The 20,771-nt window shown below is 40.5% G+C and overlaps 6 protein-coding genes across 7 annotated transcripts in view; 2 read left to right on the forward strand and 4 right to left on the reverse strand.

Annotated features, from left to right (window-relative positions):
• The window catches only part of LOC102217830 (olfactory receptor 52K1-like), a 46,014-nt gene extending 25,314 nt beyond the window's left edge, over positions 1-20,700 (forward strand). The window contains exons 1-2 of one of the 2 annotated variants that reach the window (XM_023352069.1): positions 17,923-18,013; positions 19,721-20,700. In XM_023352069.1, the coding sequence (XP_023207837.1) occupies positions 19,746-20,690 (945 nt within the window). In that variant the 5' untranslated portion in view covers positions 17,923-18,013; positions 19,721-19,745 and the 3' untranslated portion in view covers positions 20,691-20,700. Of the gene's footprint in view, positions 1-17,922; positions 18,014-19,720 lie in introns of those variants that run through there. The other variant, XM_023352070.1, reaches the window with a different exon arrangement.
• On the reverse strand, positions 1,048-1,986 carry LOC111612075 (olfactory receptor 11A1-like). Its single transcript, XM_023352072.1, has one exon. It carries the CDS (start codon positions 1,984-1,986, stop codon positions 1,048-1,050), a length of 939 nt encoding a protein of 312 aa, XP_023207840.1.
• LOC111612077 (olfactory receptor 11A1-like) lies at positions 4,344-5,273 on the reverse strand. Its single transcript, XM_023352076.1, has one exon. The coding sequence runs from the start codon at positions 5,271-5,273 to the stop codon at positions 4,344-4,346; it is 930 nt and encodes a 309-aa protein (XP_023207844.1).
• LOC102223261 (olfactory receptor 490-like) lies at positions 7,058-9,606 on the forward strand. The gene is made up of 2 exons (XM_023352071.1): positions 7,058-7,090; positions 8,680-9,606. The coding sequence occupies exons 1-2, from the start codon at positions 7,058-7,060 to the stop codon at positions 9,604-9,606; spliced, it is 960 nt and encodes a 319-aa protein (XP_023207839.1).
• On the reverse strand, positions 11,647-12,582 carry LOC106700270 (olfactory receptor 10A3-like). The gene has a single exon (XM_014475420.2). It carries the CDS (start codon positions 12,577-12,579, stop codon positions 11,647-11,649), a length of 933 nt encoding a protein of 310 aa, XP_014330906.1. The 5' UTR covers positions 12,580-12,582.
• On the reverse strand, positions 15,745-16,698 carry LOC111612074 (putative gustatory receptor clone PTE03). The gene has a single exon (XM_023352068.1). It carries the CDS (start codon positions 16,696-16,698, stop codon positions 15,745-15,747), a length of 954 nt encoding a protein of 317 aa, XP_023207836.1.
• Positions 20,701-20,771: the final 71 nt, after the last annotated feature.

A 20,771-nucleotide genomic window follows, 5' to 3' on the forward strand; every position in this document is an offset into this window, starting at 1 on the left:
GAATGTATTCTTGCATTATTATACCATTATTGCCATTATATTCCTTGAAGTGGTCTCAAAGCAACATTATCATCTATTGCAGTTTATCACGCAGAAACATTTGTTACAGTGCCAGGCCTTGGTACCAACATGTTGTACACATTGTCACCTTCAAAAGGTCAATGTTAGAGCTTTATGAAGATTACACTATTTACACAGACTTAACTGAACAAAGAAAGTTTTTTTTTTTTTTTTTTTACCATGTTGACAAGGAAATTTAAAATCTGTGCACTGGGTCTGAAGGGATCTCAGGGTTGAAACTAGACGAATCTCCAATAAACTATCAAGTCAGTCTCTCTTTATGCAGAGACACAGTTTCTGATGTTTGGTTCTTACCTCAGCATAAACTGTAAACTATAAATAGAGTCAGGGATTCGTATCTTGCCTTTTTTGGTTACCCTCAGTGTAAATCTTTGGACCAAACCCAGATCCAGTTTGTTACAATGACCAGATCCACCTCTGTGCATGTTTACGCTGTCTGACAGCTCTATGCATGACTTCTCTATATTTACCAGAACAAACACAAATTATAAACAATAAATTTCTCTACAATAACTTTCTGAGAAGAATCTGCAAAAACAAACAAAAAAATAAATCATTATGGTTGATCTAAAGATGTTAGAGAGCAGCCAGATGAAACTCACATTTATCCAGGAAGAAATTCTTTATTCTCATATTTTTCTCCACTTTTGCACCATTTTGATAAACATTGGATTTAATTTAAAAGTTATAGATGCAGCTTTTCTAAAAACTAAAAACCACCTTTCAGTTGGTTTTACATTATACTAAAATTATCAGACTTTCTTCTGGGAATCTTTCTAAAATGCTTTCCTCTGTCTTTTTGTGCTTAAGACATGTTAGAGGAAAAAAACGGTTTAATGAAATCTTTTTAAAGATGTTTTAAAAATCCTCTGGAGTTGGAAGTCATATATGTAGAACCAGTAAAATCTTGGATTTGATATAAATGTGAACACCAGGCACTAAAAACATTACTTTTATTCTTATGTATTATGCTTTTTTAAAATATTCAGAATTCATAATTAGACTTTTACAAATATTTCTGATTTTTGACATCTTCAGGCCGTACATCAGCGGGTTAAAAAGAGGCTGGGCAGTCAGGAAGTAAAGCGACAGAAAAATCCGCAGAACATTTGGCAGAAAACTCATATCAAATCTGCTCTGGGAAATCTCAAAACTCCCACCGCAGGAAAAGTTCAAGATGGAGGCCAGGTGAGGTGTGCAGGTGTTCACAGCCTTCTGACGGGTCTGTTTGGACCCAGAGAAACACACAGCCAGGATCTTGATGTAGCTGTAGAGGATCAGGAGCAAAGAGATGAAGATGGTGCTGAACGTAGCAATGAGTCCATAAATGTTGGTTAATGCTGCATCTGAACAGGCCAGTTTGACCAGAGAGTGCATGTCACAGTAGACTTTATTAATCTGGTTCCTACACAGCTTCACTGGTATCAGAGACATCATGAAGGACATCGCCACAAACGGATACAGCCAGCTCACAGCGATGAGTGCTGCGATCTTGGTTGGTGTCATCCTGGTGTTGTACTGCAGAGGGTAGCAGATAGCGAGGTAGCGGTCATACGACATGACAGCTAGGTTTAGAAATTCAACAGCCCCGTACGAATGGACGATAAAAACCTGAAGCAAGCAGAACGGAGCAGCAACTGAGTGAAGATGAGAGAGGATCTGAACCAGCAGGAAGGGAAACAAGCCTGAGCTGCCGTACAGTTCGTTCACAAACAGGCTGCAGAGGAACATGTACATGGGTTCATGTAAGCTCCGGTTCACACAGATCACCGCGATCAGCAGGACGTTGGAAACGATGATTAAAATATACAAAAGCAAAACAGCAGTGAAATATAAATACGCCAGAACCCCAGAGTCAATATAAGCAGTCAGGAAGAAGAATAAAACCTGTGAAGAGTTTGTCATTATAAGGATTCACATTCCCAATAGTTTGATTATAATGTTAAAAGTTTCCTTTAGTGAAAGAAACTGAATTTAACCACAAACTCCATACTACATGTTGGATACAGCGTAATAATACTGACAACAATCTGTGAGGATTTTCAATCATTCAGTCATGATCAGGCTGAAGGTTTGAGTCAATGGTATCTGGAAAAAGGAGCCGACATCTACAGCATCTTCTGCAGTTGAAGTTCTTTTGACAATGGAGATTCATTAGCACACAGAGACCAACACCTTCCTTCCCACAGTCCTCTTGGTCACACCGGTGACTTCCTCCAAAATGGGAATGTCTGTGGTGTTTTATTTTGTTTTTAAGACACCCACAGCTGCAGTGGGACATCATTAACAGAAGTTTATTGAAGTTCAGAAAGTCTAGGAGAGAAAGAAATATAAAATCTGTTTTGTTATGTAGCCTGGCGACAGGTTGTCTTCCCGCTGTGGCTGCCGTCGTGTAAACACAACCACGAGTAATATTAGTAATTTTCATAGTACTACTACTAATAATGATAGTAAAAAGAATATTAATACATCCTTCTGTCCATCACATCCATAATATTTACTTCACCTTATTGGGTTGAGGGGTGTTGTAGGTTTAGTGTTGTGGTACAACTTGAAAGGGTAACAACAATAACATAATAAAAAGGTTGATTGTTTGATGGTCATCTTCAAATCCCAAAGCGAAGTGCAAAGTCTGTTTGGGTTCACACAGTTCAGTTCATCTTCCAAACTGATCCTGGACAAACATAAGACAGACTGAATAATGGCTTTGGAGAAGATGACCAGCAGCACCTGTGGATAGTTAAGTTGCTGCAGGAAGTCCAGCACAGAGAGTTGCAGGATAGGTTTATTCTGAAACACCTTAGGAAGCAAAGAGAGTTTTAATTGTATCTGGAGGAAGATCCAGACAGTGGGCAATCATCAAGCTCCTTGGGGACCAACAACATGTTTTCTGTTGTTGAATTCCATTGATTCAGGTGTGTCTGTTTGTCTTCAGACCATTCGGGCATACAGACCGATAAAGGTGCAGTCAGCCCTCAAACCACTCAGAAGCAAAGGGTTATATGGTAGGTATCATAAAGAAATCCTTGAGAAAGCTTAGGAACAGTATCTGAGAAGATCTGAAGTCAAATCTTGGAGAGATGATCAGCGAACAAGGAGATGTACAGGTTGTCCTTTTTAAACCCTGTGTGGGAGGAAGTGGAGCCCAGAGTTGGTTTGTCTAAAACGCCATGTGAGACTGAAGTAGGAAGTCTGGACCCATTCCAGAACATCCATCCATCATTCATGTCCACTTATCCTTCCAGGGTCCTGGGAGACCTGAGGCCTATGAACACCAGGTATTTGTGAAAGGCTGGACACCCTGAACAACAACCAGAATAGGTCACCGTATCTAAGGCCAATTTAGAGAGGCTTTAGGACACAGGCTCAATCTAGTGCCACAGATCTATTCAAATGTGTTCATGATTTCTTTAACAAAGAATAAAGGTGGATATCCTGCACTTGTTAGCAGGCTAATGAACCTCTAACTGCTTTGACTTGAACATACAGCGAGGAATGTAGAGTAATATTAAATTACATTTATTTATTTCCTGTAATAATATATAGGGGAAAACATATATTTAGAATGAACGTAAATAGCATCACACCTTTCATTCACTCTTGGCTATAATTTCATCAACTTTTATTCACTGAGGAAGCTTGAACACCATAAATCATCTGTCAGAACTAAAACGTAACGCCCCACCTCTTGACTAAAAGTTGCATTGTAATTTTGTGAATTCAGCAGTAAATATCTTATCCATCCATTTTGTGCACAAGGTGACAAAAATTGTAGGTTTGATGATTCACCTCTATGCATAAAGACTCTTTACATCTTTTAATTAGGCCAGAGCAAGGAAGAAGTTATCTTTATCTTCTGCCTCTCTCCATTTACCGGATATTTTTATATCAAGTCCATTGATTGATTAGGTAAACAGTGAAAATTATTGTTTTAGCGTTTAATCTCTCTTCATAATCATAATGGTTGAAATGCAGAACTTAAAGAACAGTCAGATGATAGTTGAGTTTTTCCAAGAAAATTTTTATTGTCATGTATTTCTCCACTGTTACACTTTTTGATACACATTAAAACTGAACATTCTATAGTCTTTTTGTATATAAAATACATATTTTTGAATATAATTATCCTTTGCTTAAAAATAAATAACTATTTCATTACTGATTTGATTTGTTTTAAGGTTCACAATCTGCCACTAAAAACCTTAGTATTATTTCTATAATATGTCAGTTTGTATTGGTTGTTGAATACAATAAAAACCATGTCAGTAGTCTGTATTCATAATTAGACTTTTACAAATATTTCTGATTTTTGACATCTTCAGGCCGTACATCAGCGGGTTAAAAAGAGGCTGGGCAGTCAGGAAGTAAAGCGACAGAAAAATCCGCAGAACATTTGGCAGAAAACTCATATCAAATCTGCTCTGGGAAATCTCAAAACTCCCAGCACAGGTGAAGTTCAAGATGGAGGCCAGGTGAGGTGTGCAGGTGTTCACAGCCTTCTGACGGGTCTGTTTGGACCCAGAGAAACACACAGCCAGGATCTTGATGTAGCTGTAGAGGATCAGGAGCAAAGAGATGAAGATGGTGCTGAACGTAGCAATGAGTCCATAAATGTTGGTTAATGCTGCATCTGAACAGGCCAGTTTGACCAGAGAGTGCATGTCACAGTAGACTTTGTTAATCTGGTTCCTACACAGCTTCACTGGTATCAGAGTCATAGAGAAGGACATCACAACAAACGGATACAGCCAGCTCACAGCGATGAGTGCTGCGATCTTGGTTGGTGTCATCCTGGTGTTGTACTGCAGAGGGTAGCAGATAGCGAGGTAGCGGTCATACGACATGACAGCTAGGCTTAGAAATTCAACAGCCCCGTACGAATGGACGATAAAAACCTGAAGCAAGCAGAACGGAGCAGCAACTGAGTGAAGATGAGAGAGGATCTGAACCAGCAGGAAGGGAAACAAGCCTGAGCTGCCGTACAGTTCGTTCACAAACAGGCTGCAGAGGAACATGTACATGGGTTCATGTAAGCTCCGGTTCACACAGATCACCGCGATCAGCAGGACGTTGGAAACGATGATTAAAATATACAAAAGCAAAACAGCAGTGAAATATAAATACGCCAGAACCCCAGAGTCAATATAAGCAGTCAGGAAGAAGAATAAAACCTGTGAAGAGTTTACCATCATGACATTTCAGTTAGAGCATGAAAAACTTCCTTTAGTTAAACAATTTCACCAACAAAACTGATTTTTACCACAAACTCCATCCTACATGTTGGATACAGCGTAATAATACTGACAACAATCTGTGAGGATTTTCAATCATTCAGTCATGATCAGCCTGAAGGTTTGAGTCAACAGTAACTGGAGAAAAGAGCCAACATCTGCAGCATGAAGCTCTCTGAACACTGGAGGTTCATTAAAACACGGTTTCCTTCTCCCAGTCGGTGTGGAAACGTCGGCGGATTCCCCCTCCCTACGACTGAGCAGACGCTCATGTCCGCCGTCTTTTATTATGTCTGAAAGACACCCACAGCTGCAGGGGGCATCACTGGTGGAAGTTTAGGAATATACACTGCTCAACAAAATAAAGGGAACACTTAAACAGGTGTTTAACACTTAAAGTGTTCCCTTTATTTTTTTGAGCAGTATATATTTATAAAATATAATGAGGCTCAACAACAGCAGTAACAATGATAATGTTAACAATATAACACAACAATACAATTTTAGTTCTTGGGTAAAGGGGTTTGGTGCCTATCTCTAAAGATAAGAGTGGAGGTAACAATAATAGTGATACAGATTGAGGCACCTGATTATAGCCAATTTTCAGTCTTAGCTATTGCTTATGAATATCTGTCTTCTAAGGCAGTGGTCCCCAACCCCCAAACAATTGGTACCGGGCCGCGCAAGAAATAATTAAATATTTCCATTTCATGTATTATGTGAGTCTGGAGGATCTTTTATTTTGAAAATCCTTTAACCGGATTCTCTCGGTTCCGTCTTGCCGCCAACATGGAGCCACAAGCAGCAAAATGAGCCAGAAACGGATCAGATTGTTTGTAAAGTTTCTTTGTGAAGGGAAAAGACCCAGAGAAGAGCCAGGAGGATGGATTTATCCCGGCAGGTGATTCCCACAGTCCAAGCTCTGCATGATATGGTGACCGGATGTTAATGAGGCAATGAAGCTTCAAGCTGCTTCTCCACTAGAGACCAAGAACCCTGAGCATCAGCAACACTTCCGGTCTCATCGTCTCTCATCTCTCCCAGATGGACCGTCTGGTTGCAGAGAAACAAGCTCAGGGCTCCATTAGTCGTTATCCTGAGTTAAAGTTTTCACCAAAGTAAAATGTTCGTTTTTGTGGCGCATCTGTATCTTATTTTGAAGGGATATGTAAACGTTACCATAGCGACCAGAGTCAGAGAGCGTTAGGGCAGTGGAGAGACGAGAGGAGAGGAGCTTGTGAGTTTTAGGTCTGGTTCACACCATTTAAGGATTGTGGGCCGATTTTCCAAACCTCTGTGACCACAGAGCCGATAAAAGTCCAACAGGTTCGGTCGGTTCGTGAGTCCAGCAGCAACACACCACAGAACCGATTCCACTCACGAACATCCCAGAAGAAAATCCAGTAAAACCCTTCAACATATTTAGTAATTTTCTTTCTGACATGTTTTTTACCAAAAATAATTCACTCTTTATTAAAATACATAAACAATAAAAAATGAATAGTTAAATTAAGATCTAAACAATCAGAAACAGATCAGACACCAATGGATCGTGATAATTTCATCCTGTCAGTGACGTGCGGTGAGGTTCATAGCTGGTGAGGCACTGACGTCATCAGAATCAGATTTGCAAATAGATGCATAGATTGACAGCAGTTTACAGGTTATGTTTCACTTCTGCATCCTTACACATACAAACTGTAGCTCACAAAACACACATTTCCTTAAAAAACAAAACAAAATAAATGTTATTACTGTCTTACCTGCTTCGATTGAAAGTCCACTTGAGAAAACTTTTTTAGTGTTGTAATGTAGTCATCCATGTCGAAAGTCGGGATAAGCGAGAGGAAAAAAATCACTATCTCTATTATAATCTATCGCTGCACTTGACTTGCTTCCCGAATCGTTTAGCCTAGCTCGCTGTCACTTACTCGGCAGTTGAGGAGTGAACAAGACGAACGTCTGGGATCTTGAGCGCCCCCTGCCATGAGGCAAGAGAACTGCCTGCCTCACCTCGAACCTGTTCTCTGCCGTTTATAATCGCTCATTACACGAAACACGTTACACAAACACAGTTGGTGACAAAAAGCACTGTACATTATATACATAAGCTAAATTATTGGAAATAAGTTCACATATTAAATTTGTTTAAACCATTTTATTGACGCCGTACAGCAACATGCTCTCTCCGCTTAGCAGCCAGCGCAGAGCCAGGGGTTGCGCAATCCAAGGTGAGGCAGAGCTCGCTGCTGCCTCACCGGCATCGCTTCCAAGCATTTGAATGGGAAAATAAGAAAATTCAGCCATTTTGAACAAATAAAAATCGAAATTGGTGAAGCTACATGAAAAATAAATATTTTTTAGTACAAACCACCGGATGAATATAACAATTTAAATTACTTTATGATTATATATTTTCTTTCTTTCCATGATGGCAGGTGAGGCACTGCCTCACCTGCCTCCCCTGACCGCACGTCACTGCATCCTGTATGTATATTTATGACACTTTGTTGGTCCCCACACAAAAAATACTTTTATAAATAGTTATCCATTAAAAAAAATACAGCTGTATAAAAATAATAATTTGTATTAACCATTTATAGGCTGAAGTTCACATGAAGTTCATGATGAGTGCGTTTTGACTCCAGCCACCAGGGGGCGATAGGTGGACCTTAAAAAGTTGGAGGGAACATGAGAAAAAATGTATTTATAAAAAAATAAAATTGAACAGTGTATGATGCTAAACGGATGTAATAATTCCTGAATAGTGAATAAAAACACGTTCCTTCACATGTTCGGTTCCTCACTCAGAAGCTAACGCTGTTTACAGGCCGTGGCCAGGAGACGTTCGGGGACCGATGTGTGTTTTTCAGTTGTGTTGGAAATTCGTGGCGCTGTGGGAGTGAAGAGCATTTAAAGGAGGCAGAGCAGCTTCAGACTGAGGCTCCAGCCAGTTAGCTGGAAATATTTTAACCATAAAGCGCCTCTGTGTTAATGACTGTAGAGAAAAATCATGTGGGTTTTTCATGAGTAATTGTTTTGCTGTTTGTAATGAAGCTTTGCCTTAACGTTTTGTTTCAGTGAAACTTCTAATGAGTTTTCACCTGTTTTAATGTTGTTGTGAGTGAATCAGTCTGTCAGGGTTTAAATCTCTGTTTGCTGTGTTTCTCTCATGCCTGTCAGTTTTCTCTGGATTTTATTTGTTTCTGCTGCTGTGAACCTCAGTCTGTGTCTCTGCTGCACAAAAATGAGATTTTAAACCTGGAAAATGAAGAATAAATCTCCGTTGTGAAGATTCCTATTAAGTTTTCTCTGAAACACTTTAACCTTGATCATTCACCTCCTCTGTCTTTATAAAAGTGCAGAGGTAATGAACGTATCGCAGGTTTCATATTTCACTCTGAGCGCCTACTTTGACATCGGCCTGTTTAAGTACGTCGTTTTCCTGGTTATCATGTGTGTTTATATGTTCATTATCGGCTCCAACGTCCTGCTGATCGCGGTGATCTGTGTGAACCGGACCTTACATGAACCCATGTTCCTGTTCCTCTGCAGCCTGTTTGTGAACGAACTGTACGGCAGCTCATCATTGTTTCCCTTCCTGCTGGTCCAGATTCTCTCGGACGTTCACTCCGTTTCTGTTCCTCTCTGCTTCCTGCAGATCTTCTGTCTCTACATGTACGTAAATGTTGAGTTTTATAACCTAGCCGTCATGTCTTATGACCGATATCTGGCCATCTGCCACCCTCTGCACTACAGCACACAGATGTCCCTCAGCATGGTCGTTAAGCTGGTGGTGCTGTCATGGTGTCTCCCATTCGTTGTCATTGTGGGCATGATTTGGCTGAATGTCTCCTCTGCGCCGTGTGGGAACGTCATCGACAGAGTTTTCTGCAACAATTATTACATTGCGTTGTTGTCCTGCAGCGGAGCGACAGCCAGTAACGTCTACGGACTGGTCTACACCTTCTCTGTGCTCTTCGGCCTCGCCGCGCTCATCCTCTACACCTACGTGAAGATCCTGCAGGTGTGTTTTTCTGGATCCAAAGAGACCCGGCAGAAAGCCGTCAGCACCTGCACGCCTCACCTGGCCTCACTCATTAACTTCTCTTTCGGCTCGTTCTTCGCGGTGCTGCAGAGCAGGTTTGACATGAGCAGAGTTCCCAACGTGATTCGTATTATTTTATCTTTATATTTTGTCACCTGCCAGCCTCTTCTGAACCCGCTGCTGTACGGACTCAAACTGAATAAGATCCAGATCACCTGCAGAACCCTTTTCTTTGGTCGAAAGTAATCTGCTCTTTTTAGTGTTTGTTCATAATGTTGAGCTAAATACCCAAGTAAAACTGTAATCTGATAAATGTCAATATTCATTAAGTGATTTTCCTTGTAAATGTTTCTGGAATTAAACAAAATCCTGATTTTAAATAGAAAATCCATCTGATTGTATAAAGAATAACAGATAAAAATATCAGGTTGTTGGGGCGTGCTGTGGTGGTGCAGCGGGTTAGCACGCCCCACGTTTGGAGGCCTTAGTCCTCGACGCGGACGTCGCGGGTTCGACTCCCGGTCCCGACGACCTTTACCCCATGTCTTCCCCCTCTCCTCACCCTCCTTCCTGTCTGTCTACTGTAGAAAAAATATGAGCCGCTAGTGCTGTAAAAACTCTTCGGAGAAAAAAATATATATATCAGGTTGTTGCTGATCAGATACATTGATTAACTGATAATTATCAAATAACAGGAGTTATTTTCTGAAAACATCAGCAATGACTATAAAAGCAACTGTTGCTGCTCACCAATCTGGGAAGGGTTAAAAGGTCATTTCCAAACTATCTGAGCCAGATTAATCATAATCGACCAATCTTGTGTTTATTTTAAAATCTCTGTTCATTTAAACGCTGAACAGCTAAATCAGTTCATTCAGGCCTGAGGTTTCAGCAGCACAAGTTAAATTTACTGCTATCATGTTTCAGCAATGAGGCAGTTCATCGTGTTTTAATTATAAATCACAATAATTATGAAATAAACATTATATGTTGTTAAATAATGATCAAGAATAATTATCATTATATTAATATTCTGTTTACTACAAAGGAAACTCTAAAACCGTGAGTCCGGTCCGATATCTGGACCAAAGGCCTGTTAGTCATCAGATACCCAGCTAGCATTAGCCTGGCTAACACAGGACATAGAAACCACTGTAATAAGAGTCACGTTGCATTTGAAAAGGTCGGTTCTTTATCCCTGAGAGATTCAGGGTGAAGGACTTCATTAACCCTTCTAACACATTTAGAGTCGAACATTTCTCTGGATGAGCTGCTGGTTGATTTACTGTCTGATAAACTAGATTTCTCCAAGATCCCTCAAACTGTCCTGAACCAACGTGTAATGTCTGCCACCTCTTAATATTTCATCTCCTCTCTTTTCTGTTACGTTCTGCATGACTTTTTTCTGCTCAATGGTATTTAATTTGCTCCAGGACTTTATCTAGACCAGTGGTCCCCGACTCTGGTCGCCCTGCAGGTTTTAGGTGTTTCCTGGCTCCAGTTCAGGTGTTTGGTGAACTGGAATTAGCTGAATCAGGCGTATTGAAGCAGGGAAACATCTGAAACATGCAGGGCGGTGAGGAGACGCTGATCTGGACAAACATGTCCGAAGTTTGAACGGACGTTCAAAGACCAGGAAACAAACTGGCCTAACTCGATTTCATTTTAACGTTATGTTTGGTGATGTTTGTGTAATGCTTCGTGAGCCGCCCAGCCAGTTGGGCCTTCATAGAGAAAGACATTTAGGAAAATATTCCAATACTTTGAAAACTTTCACACATTGTTGCAGTCCCACTTCACCCACCAGTCCACCAGTCATCTGTTTCCTTAAATCAAAACATCAACAAACGTTGTCAGATATGACAGAAATGCTGCTGAAGAATCTTGATTGGCAGCTTCTTATCGTTACACATAGCAGAGATTTACCTCCTTTCCATTTAGGGTCAAGGTTTTACCGCTGTGTCATGAGAAACATTATTATCAAATTATTAAAGAGATTCAAAGTTGGCCTCTGAAAATGTTGCTTTATTATTGTTCATGTTAATCTTAAGAAATAATCATTTCAAATCATTTTTATGCTGCCATGAAGGTTGTGTGTTTTTTTTTTAGCTCAGGTTTGTTCCTAGTTTTCCTTTCACTGTCCTGCATAGTGTATGTGTTCTTTTATTACACTTTATTTTATAACAACATTGATTAAAAAACAACCAAAACACAAGTTAATACGAGTACAGATGAATATTTATTTAATATTCTGGTTCATAAAGCTTTAAAATCAGCTTAAAAACTTTAAGCAGGTTTTCTACGATGAAAGAAGAGAGCTTTACAAGCCAGGCGTATTTTCCCCAGTTTTAACCCGTAAACAAGCGGGTTAAAAAATGGCTGACAGGTGACAAAGTACAGAGATAAAACAATACGCAGGACAGCAGGGAGTCTGCTCAAGTCAAACCTACTCTGCAGAATCTCAAAGAAAGAACAAAAGAAGAAGTTGAGGACTGACGCCAGGTGAGGCATGCAGGTGCTGATCGCTTTCTGACGCGTCTGTTTGGATCCAGAAAAACAAACTTTCAGGATCTTCACGTAGGTGTAGAGGATGAGCGCGGCGAGGCTGGGCAGCACAGAGCAGGTGTAGACCAGTCCGTAGACGTTACTGGCCGTCGCGCCGCTGCACAGCAACTTTGTCACATAATAATTAACACAGAAAACTTTATCGATTATGTTTCCACACAACCCAGAGGACGCGTTCAGTGAAATCATCACAATTATGTTCAGCAGAGGAATGAACCAAGAAAACACAACCAGCCTGCTGACTTTGCTCATCTGCATCTGTGTGCTGTAGTGCAGAGGGTGGCAGATGGCCAGATATCGGTCATAAGACATGACGGCTAGGGTATAAAACTCAACGTTCGCGTACATGTAGAGACAGAAGATCTGCAGGAAGCAGAGAGGAACAGAAACGGAGTGAACGTCCGAGAGGATCTGGACCAGCAGGAAGGGAAACAATGATGAGCTGCCGTACAGTTCGTTCACAAACAGGCTGCAGAGGAACAGGAACATGGGTTCATGTAAGGTCCGGTTCACACAGATCACCGCGATCAGCAGGACGTTGGAGCCGATAATGAACATATAAACACACATGATAACCAGGAAAACGACGTACTTAAACAGGCCGATGTCAAAGTAGGCGCTCAGAGTGAAATATGAAACCTGCGAAACGTTCATCCTTGATAACACAATCAGTTTTTATGAGATAAAGACTTCAGGTAAAGGAAAATTATTCAGAACTGTGAAAACAAATCATTTGTTTTTGTAAATCAGAGATATTTTCCATTCCTCCCCCGTTCCAGTGAATGTTACAACCTTCAGCTGGTTTCCTGCGGCTGCAGGTTCTGCTCTGCTGCTTTTAAGAGCTTCAGTTTGTAGTAAAACACACACTCTGATACACACCTGCTCTGACTGACAACAAGGAGGGGGCAAGGAGACGACGACATTTCAAAGACTATACACGTTTTACAGCAGGTCGAAAAGCATCCAGAAAGTTTGGATGAACTTCTAGAGAAAGACATTTAGGAAAATATTCCAATACTTTGAAAACTTCCACACATTGTTGCAGTTGCACATGTTAGCCTAGGCCAACATGTTGGAAGATCTTCCAACATGTTGGAAGATCTTCCAAATTGTATTTGGAAGTTTGTGGAAAAGTCTTTCTTGGTAACAACGTCATCAAAGTTTCTCCTGCATGGAGAAACGATATTTGCTCAGATGGGATTTGACCAAATTCTTCTACTCTAACTTTACATTTTGGTGGAGATGGAGGTTCACTCCATCTCCACTCATCCTCAGGTTTTTTTGTAATTTGCATTTTTAATTGATTTTAATCCACATCCACAAACTACTCATTAGAATTTCCAATGGAAAACTTATCTTCAGTTTTATCTATAGATTTTAAATGAATATGGTATCTTTTACCTTCTTTCTCAAAAACTTGTGAAGAGTTTCCTCTGGTTAAGTTTTTAATGAATCAATGTAATCAGTGTGATTAAAGATAAATGCCTGGAGGAGACATTAGTCCTCTAATCCTGGAAATGACAGAAAGCCGACTTTGTAATTATCTTTATGTGGCTCTGAAGGTTCAGGTTTGAGTCCAGATTTCGGGCTTTTTGATCAAAAAGTACAAACTCTTTGTATTTCCCCACCTAATAAAGTTCATTTTTATTTAATGTTTTCTAAGGAAGTTATTTCTTTATTTTTTTTTATCTCTTTTTATTAAGAGAAATCTTTTTTTAGGCTCTGTTTGCACTTTAAGATGTAATCTGTTCTCAGGTTTTTTTTATAAAAATTATTAAAAAGTGCAGATTTACAGAGAGGTTGTGAACATAAGATCATGAAAGACAAAAGTTTGACTTTTGTTTGGACCTTTAACTGGAAGGAAATGTTAGTAACCTGAAACTGGATGAGTTTAACTTTAATCTCCTGGTTTAGATGGAGACTTTCTGATGTCTGATGAAAATGAAATGAAAACGGTTTGATTTAATTTTTCTGATAAATTTCTGTTTTTTTTTAACAAGTGTTTACTCAGACTGTGGGTCTGGTCCGGACCCAGGAGGAGAAACTGGTCCTGAATGTCCTGAAGCCGCCCTGTGGGGCCCCTGGGGGACACAGCGTGTCCTCTCTTGCTGCTAATTGTCCTGTTGGTGTCCAAAGCGCCGCCTGGGCAGCATCCTCTGGGATCTCTCACTGCCAACAGCCCTGCTGGGGCTCATTAGGGTGAGGCGACACAGTAAACATGATGCAATCACACCAGTGACCTTCGACTGAGACCCAGCAGCTCAGAGTGGAAAGATCTGATGTTTGATGTGCCAGGAAAGTTACAACCTCAGCAGAAACTCTGACCGTGTCCAAATGGAAAGAATCAGTTTCTCACAGAAACTGAACACTTTGGTTTTCAATCAAGTTCAATCACTGGGTGATCGCGAATCTCAAATTAATCAGAAGATTCATGAAAATATGAAAACATTCACTGCTTCCTTCTCTAAGGCTGTTTCCACCTGATGGTCCAGTCGACCCGGTTCCACTGTACCAGAACTCCATCATCTGCTCCACCTCCAGCTGCTGTGGTTCTCTTCCTCTCTGCTCTGAGTCAAACCAACCTGTTCCCCTCCTGGCCTGTGGGGGCGCTGCACCAAGAACCACTGAAGGAAACGACACAAAAACCTCTGAAGACACTGAGAGCAACTTCCTGTTTCACCAGATGGAAACAAGATGGAGGCGTCAGATTTTAGTGGCTGGAGGATTTCTCTTTAGTCTTTGGCTGAAGACCAGGAGCCATTTCTGCTGCTAGCACTAGGCTAACACGTTAGCTTTGGTTGTATTTACCCAGAATTCCTTGCGTTGCAGTCCACTTCCTGCTTTTGGAGCGGTCTCTGGTCCGCTTGGGGTTCACATATCAAACCAAACCCAAACTGAGGTTTGGAGGACCAAAGGTCAGAGGTCGATTAGCGTTCACACCTCACCAAACGGACCGGAGTTTGTAAAAATGGACTGGAGTTGGATTACACCGGATTATGAATCAGCACCCTAACTGGTCCTAAGAGCTGAATAAAAACAAAAACCACATGCTAGAGCAATACAAGGAATCATAAACAACTAAATATGAAAAACAAAGAATGAACATTAATAAAAAGAAGCAAAATACAAGATTATGATGGGATTACTAATCACAAAGCTTTGTTACTTAGTAACATACCAAGATTATTTATGAAAATTGATTTAAAATAAAACTGGAAATGTCAAAATTTCAAAACTTGTATTTTTAAGAAGGGTTTTTTCTTTTCAAAAATTCTAGTACAATTATGTGAAGATAATACATAATTGTATTAAAGTGCTAGTTGAGATGCACTTTATAAAGTTTTATGTTTCGTCAGGTTTTCTTACACAGACAGAAACTAATGTGAGAATCTTTCCTCTTGGGCTGACGTGCAGTTCGCTCGGTCAGATGAAGTAGATTGTTTCGGTTGATGGAGGAACATTCTGCCTGCCAGGTCTGCAGCGTCTCCTGGTTTTAAAACACCAGAAGAAGAAACCTACCCATCCGTTCCAGGATCCAGGCCAGGTGTGAAAAGGTTTTTGTCTCATTACTCACATCAAACTGCTTAACACTCACGGAAACATTTTCAGTAAAATATGGATTTTAATGAACTTTTGTAAACTTTCCATCAGCAGTTTCAGTCTCTGTGTCCAGTATTGTTTGGTTTTATTGGACTCAGCAGAATCACATCTAAAGTTCAGTCATTCGTCATCAGAAAAAGGAATCTGAAACATTGGTAGTAATAATTTTATTTTTATGACTAAAGGCTAAAAAGGCCGAATATTTACAGGCTTTTACATTTATGCAAGTAGTTTATCACCAGCTAAACTATTACAGAACAGCTGTTTACATGCGTTTCTTATTTTTGTCAGGTTCATTCCGTACATGATGGGATTGAGAAGAGACTGAAGAATCACAAAGTACAGAGACATGACGATCTGCAGCCCGTCGGGTATGGAGACCATATCGAATCTGCTCTGAAGGCTTTCAAACAAACAGCCGAAGGAGAAGTTGAGGAGTGAGGCTAGGTGAGGCACGCAGGTGTTGAAGGCTTTCTGCCTCGTCTGTTTGGAGCCAGACAGAACCACTCTGAGGATTTTAGTGTAGGAATAAAGGATGGGCAGCAGCGGGACCAGAACTGTGATTACAGTACCAAACAGTCCGTAAATGTTGTTCACGCTGGTGTCAGAGCACGCCAAGTTCACAACCAGGTAGTTACGGCAAAACGTGCTGTTCAGCACGTTTCCACACAGAGTCAGACGGACGGTCAGCAATAAAGTGATGAGAAACTTCACAAAGGAGTACAGCCAGGTCAGAATAATCACAACTGCTACTTTATGCTGCGTCATTACGGCGTGATACTGGAGAGGACAGCAGATGGCGACGTATCGGTCATAAGACATGACGGCTAAATTACAAAACTCTGTATTTACATAAGAGTAAAGACAGAAGATCTGCAGGAAGCAGAGCGGAGCTGAAACAATGTGAACGTCAGAGAGGATCTGGACCAGCAGGAAGGGAAACAAGCCTGAGCTGCCGTACAGTTCGTTCACCAGCAGGCTGCAGAGGAGCAGGAACATGGGTTCCTGTAAGGTCCGGTTCACACAGATCACCGCGATCAGCAGGACGTTGACTGCAACAATTATCAAGTATAACACCGCAGTTATCAGGAAGCACAAGTACCGCCATCTTCCAACGTCCACATACGCTCCAAGAATGAAATGAACCACAGCTGGAGAAGTGGAGTTCAGCATGGCTCCTTCAGTGAGAAAGCAATAAAAAGAAGTTGATGAATCAGAAGTCTAATTATGTCCTTTGCATAATGAGAACAAACACATTTAACTTCTTACAAATTCTGTAAAGCTGGAAAAAGAGCAAGTTAAAAAGTAAGTAACAGCGTCATGAACTGAACTCCTGTGTTTTTACTCATTTAGTAAATGAGGAGTTCAGGTGATCTGAACCTCAGTCTGACTGTTGGCCGCTGTGACGCCTGCAGCCTTTTATTTCCTCTCACACTGAATGAGTGTAAGACCAGTCCCATGTTCTCTGATGGTCTGGTTGCATTTATTCCCAGAGCAACGCAACATCGTAGAATGAAACCATTTTATGTTTCTGTAACTTTAACAAAGAAAAGACACATTTCTCTCCATTTAAGACAAGTCCATGTTTAATGTGTTGTGTGTGATGGTGCATTAGAGACATTTTAGATATAAAAAGGGAAGAGTACATTTCTGCCAAAAAACTCAAAAATTCTGCTATTAATCTCAGAAATTTTCTGGAGAAAAATCATGGAAATTAACTCGTTGTTTTTTCAGCAATAGCATCGCTGTTTTTTGTTTTTATGTTTTTTTTCTGATTAAATATGTTTTGATATTCTCCTTATGTCATTATTAAAATGTCTAACTCCAGAGGTGAGAAATGTGGATTTCAGGCTTATTTTTTCCTCTGTTGCCATGGTGAATCGCTCCATTGATCAGGTCTGAGTTGAGTTACCTGGTTGATATTCTGAAAGTGAAAATGCTGAGTATCGCAGAGCTGGTTGGGTTTATTCAGAGTATCTTCCTTCGACTCAGAGTTTGTTAAACCTGCTTTCTGAAATCGACCCCTGCTGCTTAAAATGAGAACTGCAGTAGCATCTGACATGCACAGATGTTTTTAAAGCTTGTGAGGGTTTAAACTTATCGCAGTTAAAACACCCAGGTCACTTTAAAGTTTCAGATTTTGTGATAAAGATCAGGAAAAAGACAGAGAGAAATCAGCTTCCTGCTGATTTCAGTCTGATTTCAGTTAATTGAAGAGAATCAAGCAAATGGAAATAAGAAGAAAGAGAAAAAATACTGAGAAATCATTTTGGTGTCATTGGTTAACAATGAACACATTATAATGTCCGATTCTTCTTCTTTATTTTTTACGTTGAGGAAAGAAACTGTGGGCGTTTCCAGCCTCCAGCAGCTTCAGACTGAAGGTATAAACGAAGCGCCGGCGGTTCAGCCAGCAGATCGTCTCTCTGGTCCAACAACCGGCAGGTTTCCGTCTGCAGCTCTTCCTGTTCGACTCCACCTGATGAAGGTTTCATCTCTGACCTTTGCTCTGATTGTTGATGTGAATGATCAGGAACCTGATTACAAGACTCTGATGCTTTCTTTAACTGTTAACAGGAAACATTTAATAGTTCCAGTTTTGTATCTTGTGACGGATGTTTAATATTTGCTCTCAGAAAAAGGATCACTCAGTGAAGTCTCCTCTTCCTGCTGCCTGAACTTGTTCTCTTTATTTTCCTGTTCTTCCAGATTCATGGACATTATCAGCAGGTGTTTGGTTTGATTTTTTAACTTCTCCTTAACAAAGAATATTTTCAAATAAGTTTAAGGAATTGGTTTATAATTCATGCCTGAAACACACAGAAACAATCTCTCTGTTTATGAACTAACCTCATGTTATAAATGTTGTGTAAGTTCGGTGCTGCTGAGGCTTTAGTTCCCTTATTTAAGGCTCTGCTGCTGATACTGAGTCACTTCCTGCTCTGGTTGCTTTAAGATCTTGATTCATCATTTTTCTGTGTGATGAATGTATCTCATCTTCACCAGGATTTCTTTCTCTCTGCAGTTTTATTCTGAAGAACCAGCAAAGTAATTTTATTGTTTCTCTGCTGGTTCTGTCTCACATGAAGCCGTCTTGCAGACGGAGCAGAAAGCTCTGCTGTTTCTCTGATGGTGTTTGTTAAAAGAGGATTCTGTCGTTGTTTATCTAATAAACTAACAAAATCCCTCATTTAGTTCAACTTTAGACCAAGTTTCCTTTCCCTTTGGACGGAGCTATTAAAATGTTCATGATTGGGAAATGTATTCCAGAGCTGTTATTGCAGGACAGATGAAATGTTGGTTATTCATTTTACATGGAAAAACCCTGAAAACACAAGCAGAACATTTGTACAAAAAATGTTGGAGGTGTTTTTTATTTTATTAACTGATGATCACCAGTGATTTTTCAACAAGTCAGTTTCTTGATGCAATCAACATGACATGAACCTGAATTACTCTAAAAGTCCAAACTGCATTTAGTTTTTACCTCCATATATAAATTAGATGTTTTTTTCTTTTGAAACTCATTCAGATGATATTTCTGATGAATTTCTGCTTTGTACGACAAAATGAACTGAACTGATCTGAATGTGAAGTCAAGGAAAAGATGGTGTTTGATTTAAAAACCAGTTCAAGCAACTCCATCCAATTAAATAAAAATGTAAAAGATCTGACTTTAAAATGTAGAAAAGCAGCAAAATGTAATAACTGATGCAAAATGTTGTCACTGTTACATTTTGCGATGAGGTTTCTCTTTAAAATATGATAACATAATAATGTGGCGCATTTTGCAATAAAACACAAACCAGTGTTTGTGTTGATCTTAACTGAAATATTACTGATAAACATTTATCAGGTTGTAGATCCTAAATATTTAAATCATTGAATATTCGGTCAATAAATAAAATATTTGTATATTGAGATAGAGGCTGGACACACCGCGGCTCCAGACTGGGCCCCGGTGACCCGCGTTCATACGAGGGAACACTGACCCCAAAGGTTTTATTAAGGGGTCTTTCATTTTCGTACTTTATGATTATGACCAAACACATAATATATTCCAACCTGAGATAAATTAATGTATGTTGATTTTTCCTGCACTATTATTCTACGTTTCCTTTTGTAATTTTGTATCTTCAGGTTGGGAAACCAACATGTTTTTGTCATCTCTGCTTTGTTCCCCATTTTGTTGCAGATTGGCTGAATGAAATCTTTGAACGATGCAGAACGTCTCTTCACAGCAGCACTTTATCCTGAACGGTTTTGCAGAACTGGGCGACCTGAGGCCGGTCCTCTTCGTCCCGTTCCTCCTCATGTTCATCGTGGCTCTGCTGGCCAACTCCCTGCTGGTTTATGTTGTCGTTTCTCAGAGGAGCCTTCATCAGCCAATGAGCATCCTCATCGCCGGCATGGCTTGTGTCGACCTCTGCCTCCCGGTGTTCTTTGTTCCCAACATGTTGCTCAGCTTCCTGTTTGACTGGAAGGGAATCTCTCTGATTGGCTGCCTGGTTCAGATGCACTTCATTCACTTCTTTGGAACGTTTCAGTCCACCATCCTGGTGTGGATGGCTCTGGATCGATACTTTGCCATTTGTACGCCACTCCACTACCATGAACTGATGGCGCTGCAGAGATTCCTGAAGTTTATCGTCCCGCTGGTTGTCAGAAACATGCTGCTCATCTCTCTGTTTGTGAGTTTGGCAGGAAAGCTGTCGTTCTGCAGGAATGTGATGAACCACTGTTTCTGTGAGCACATGGCCTTGGTGGAGCTGGCCTGTGGATCCACCGCCATCAACAACCTTGTAGGTCTGATTACTGTCTTCCTCATCCCTGTCTTTGACTTCTTATTTATCGCAGCATCTTACATTCTGATAATCAGCACCATGTTGAGGTCCAGCAGCTCCGGTGTGAAAGCATTACACACCTGCATCACTCACATCATGGTCCTCACCTTCAGTCTGACCTTGGCTCTAATTGCTTTCCTGTCATATCGAGTTAAAAGCGGATTCCCTGCAGCCGTCCGAGTTTTCTTCAGCACCATGTACCTGTTGTTCCCGAGCTGCTTCAACCCGATCATCTACGGCGTCAGAACCACTGAGATCAGGCAGCACATTCTGAACACGCTGACGCACTGGAAACAATTCGTCCAGGTCCTTCCCTACTAGGCCTGTCACGATAGCAAATTTTGCTGAACGATTAATTGTCTCAAAAAATTATTGCGATAAACGATAATATTGTCTGAAGAT

The sequence above is a fragment of the Xiphophorus maculatus genome, chromosome 18, assembly GCF_002775205.1.
Source record: "Xiphophorus maculatus strain JP 163 A chromosome 18, X_maculatus-5.0-male, whole genome shotgun sequence".
Classification (NCBI taxonomy): domain Eukaryota; kingdom Metazoa; phylum Chordata; class Actinopteri; order Cyprinodontiformes; family Poeciliidae; genus Xiphophorus; species Xiphophorus maculatus.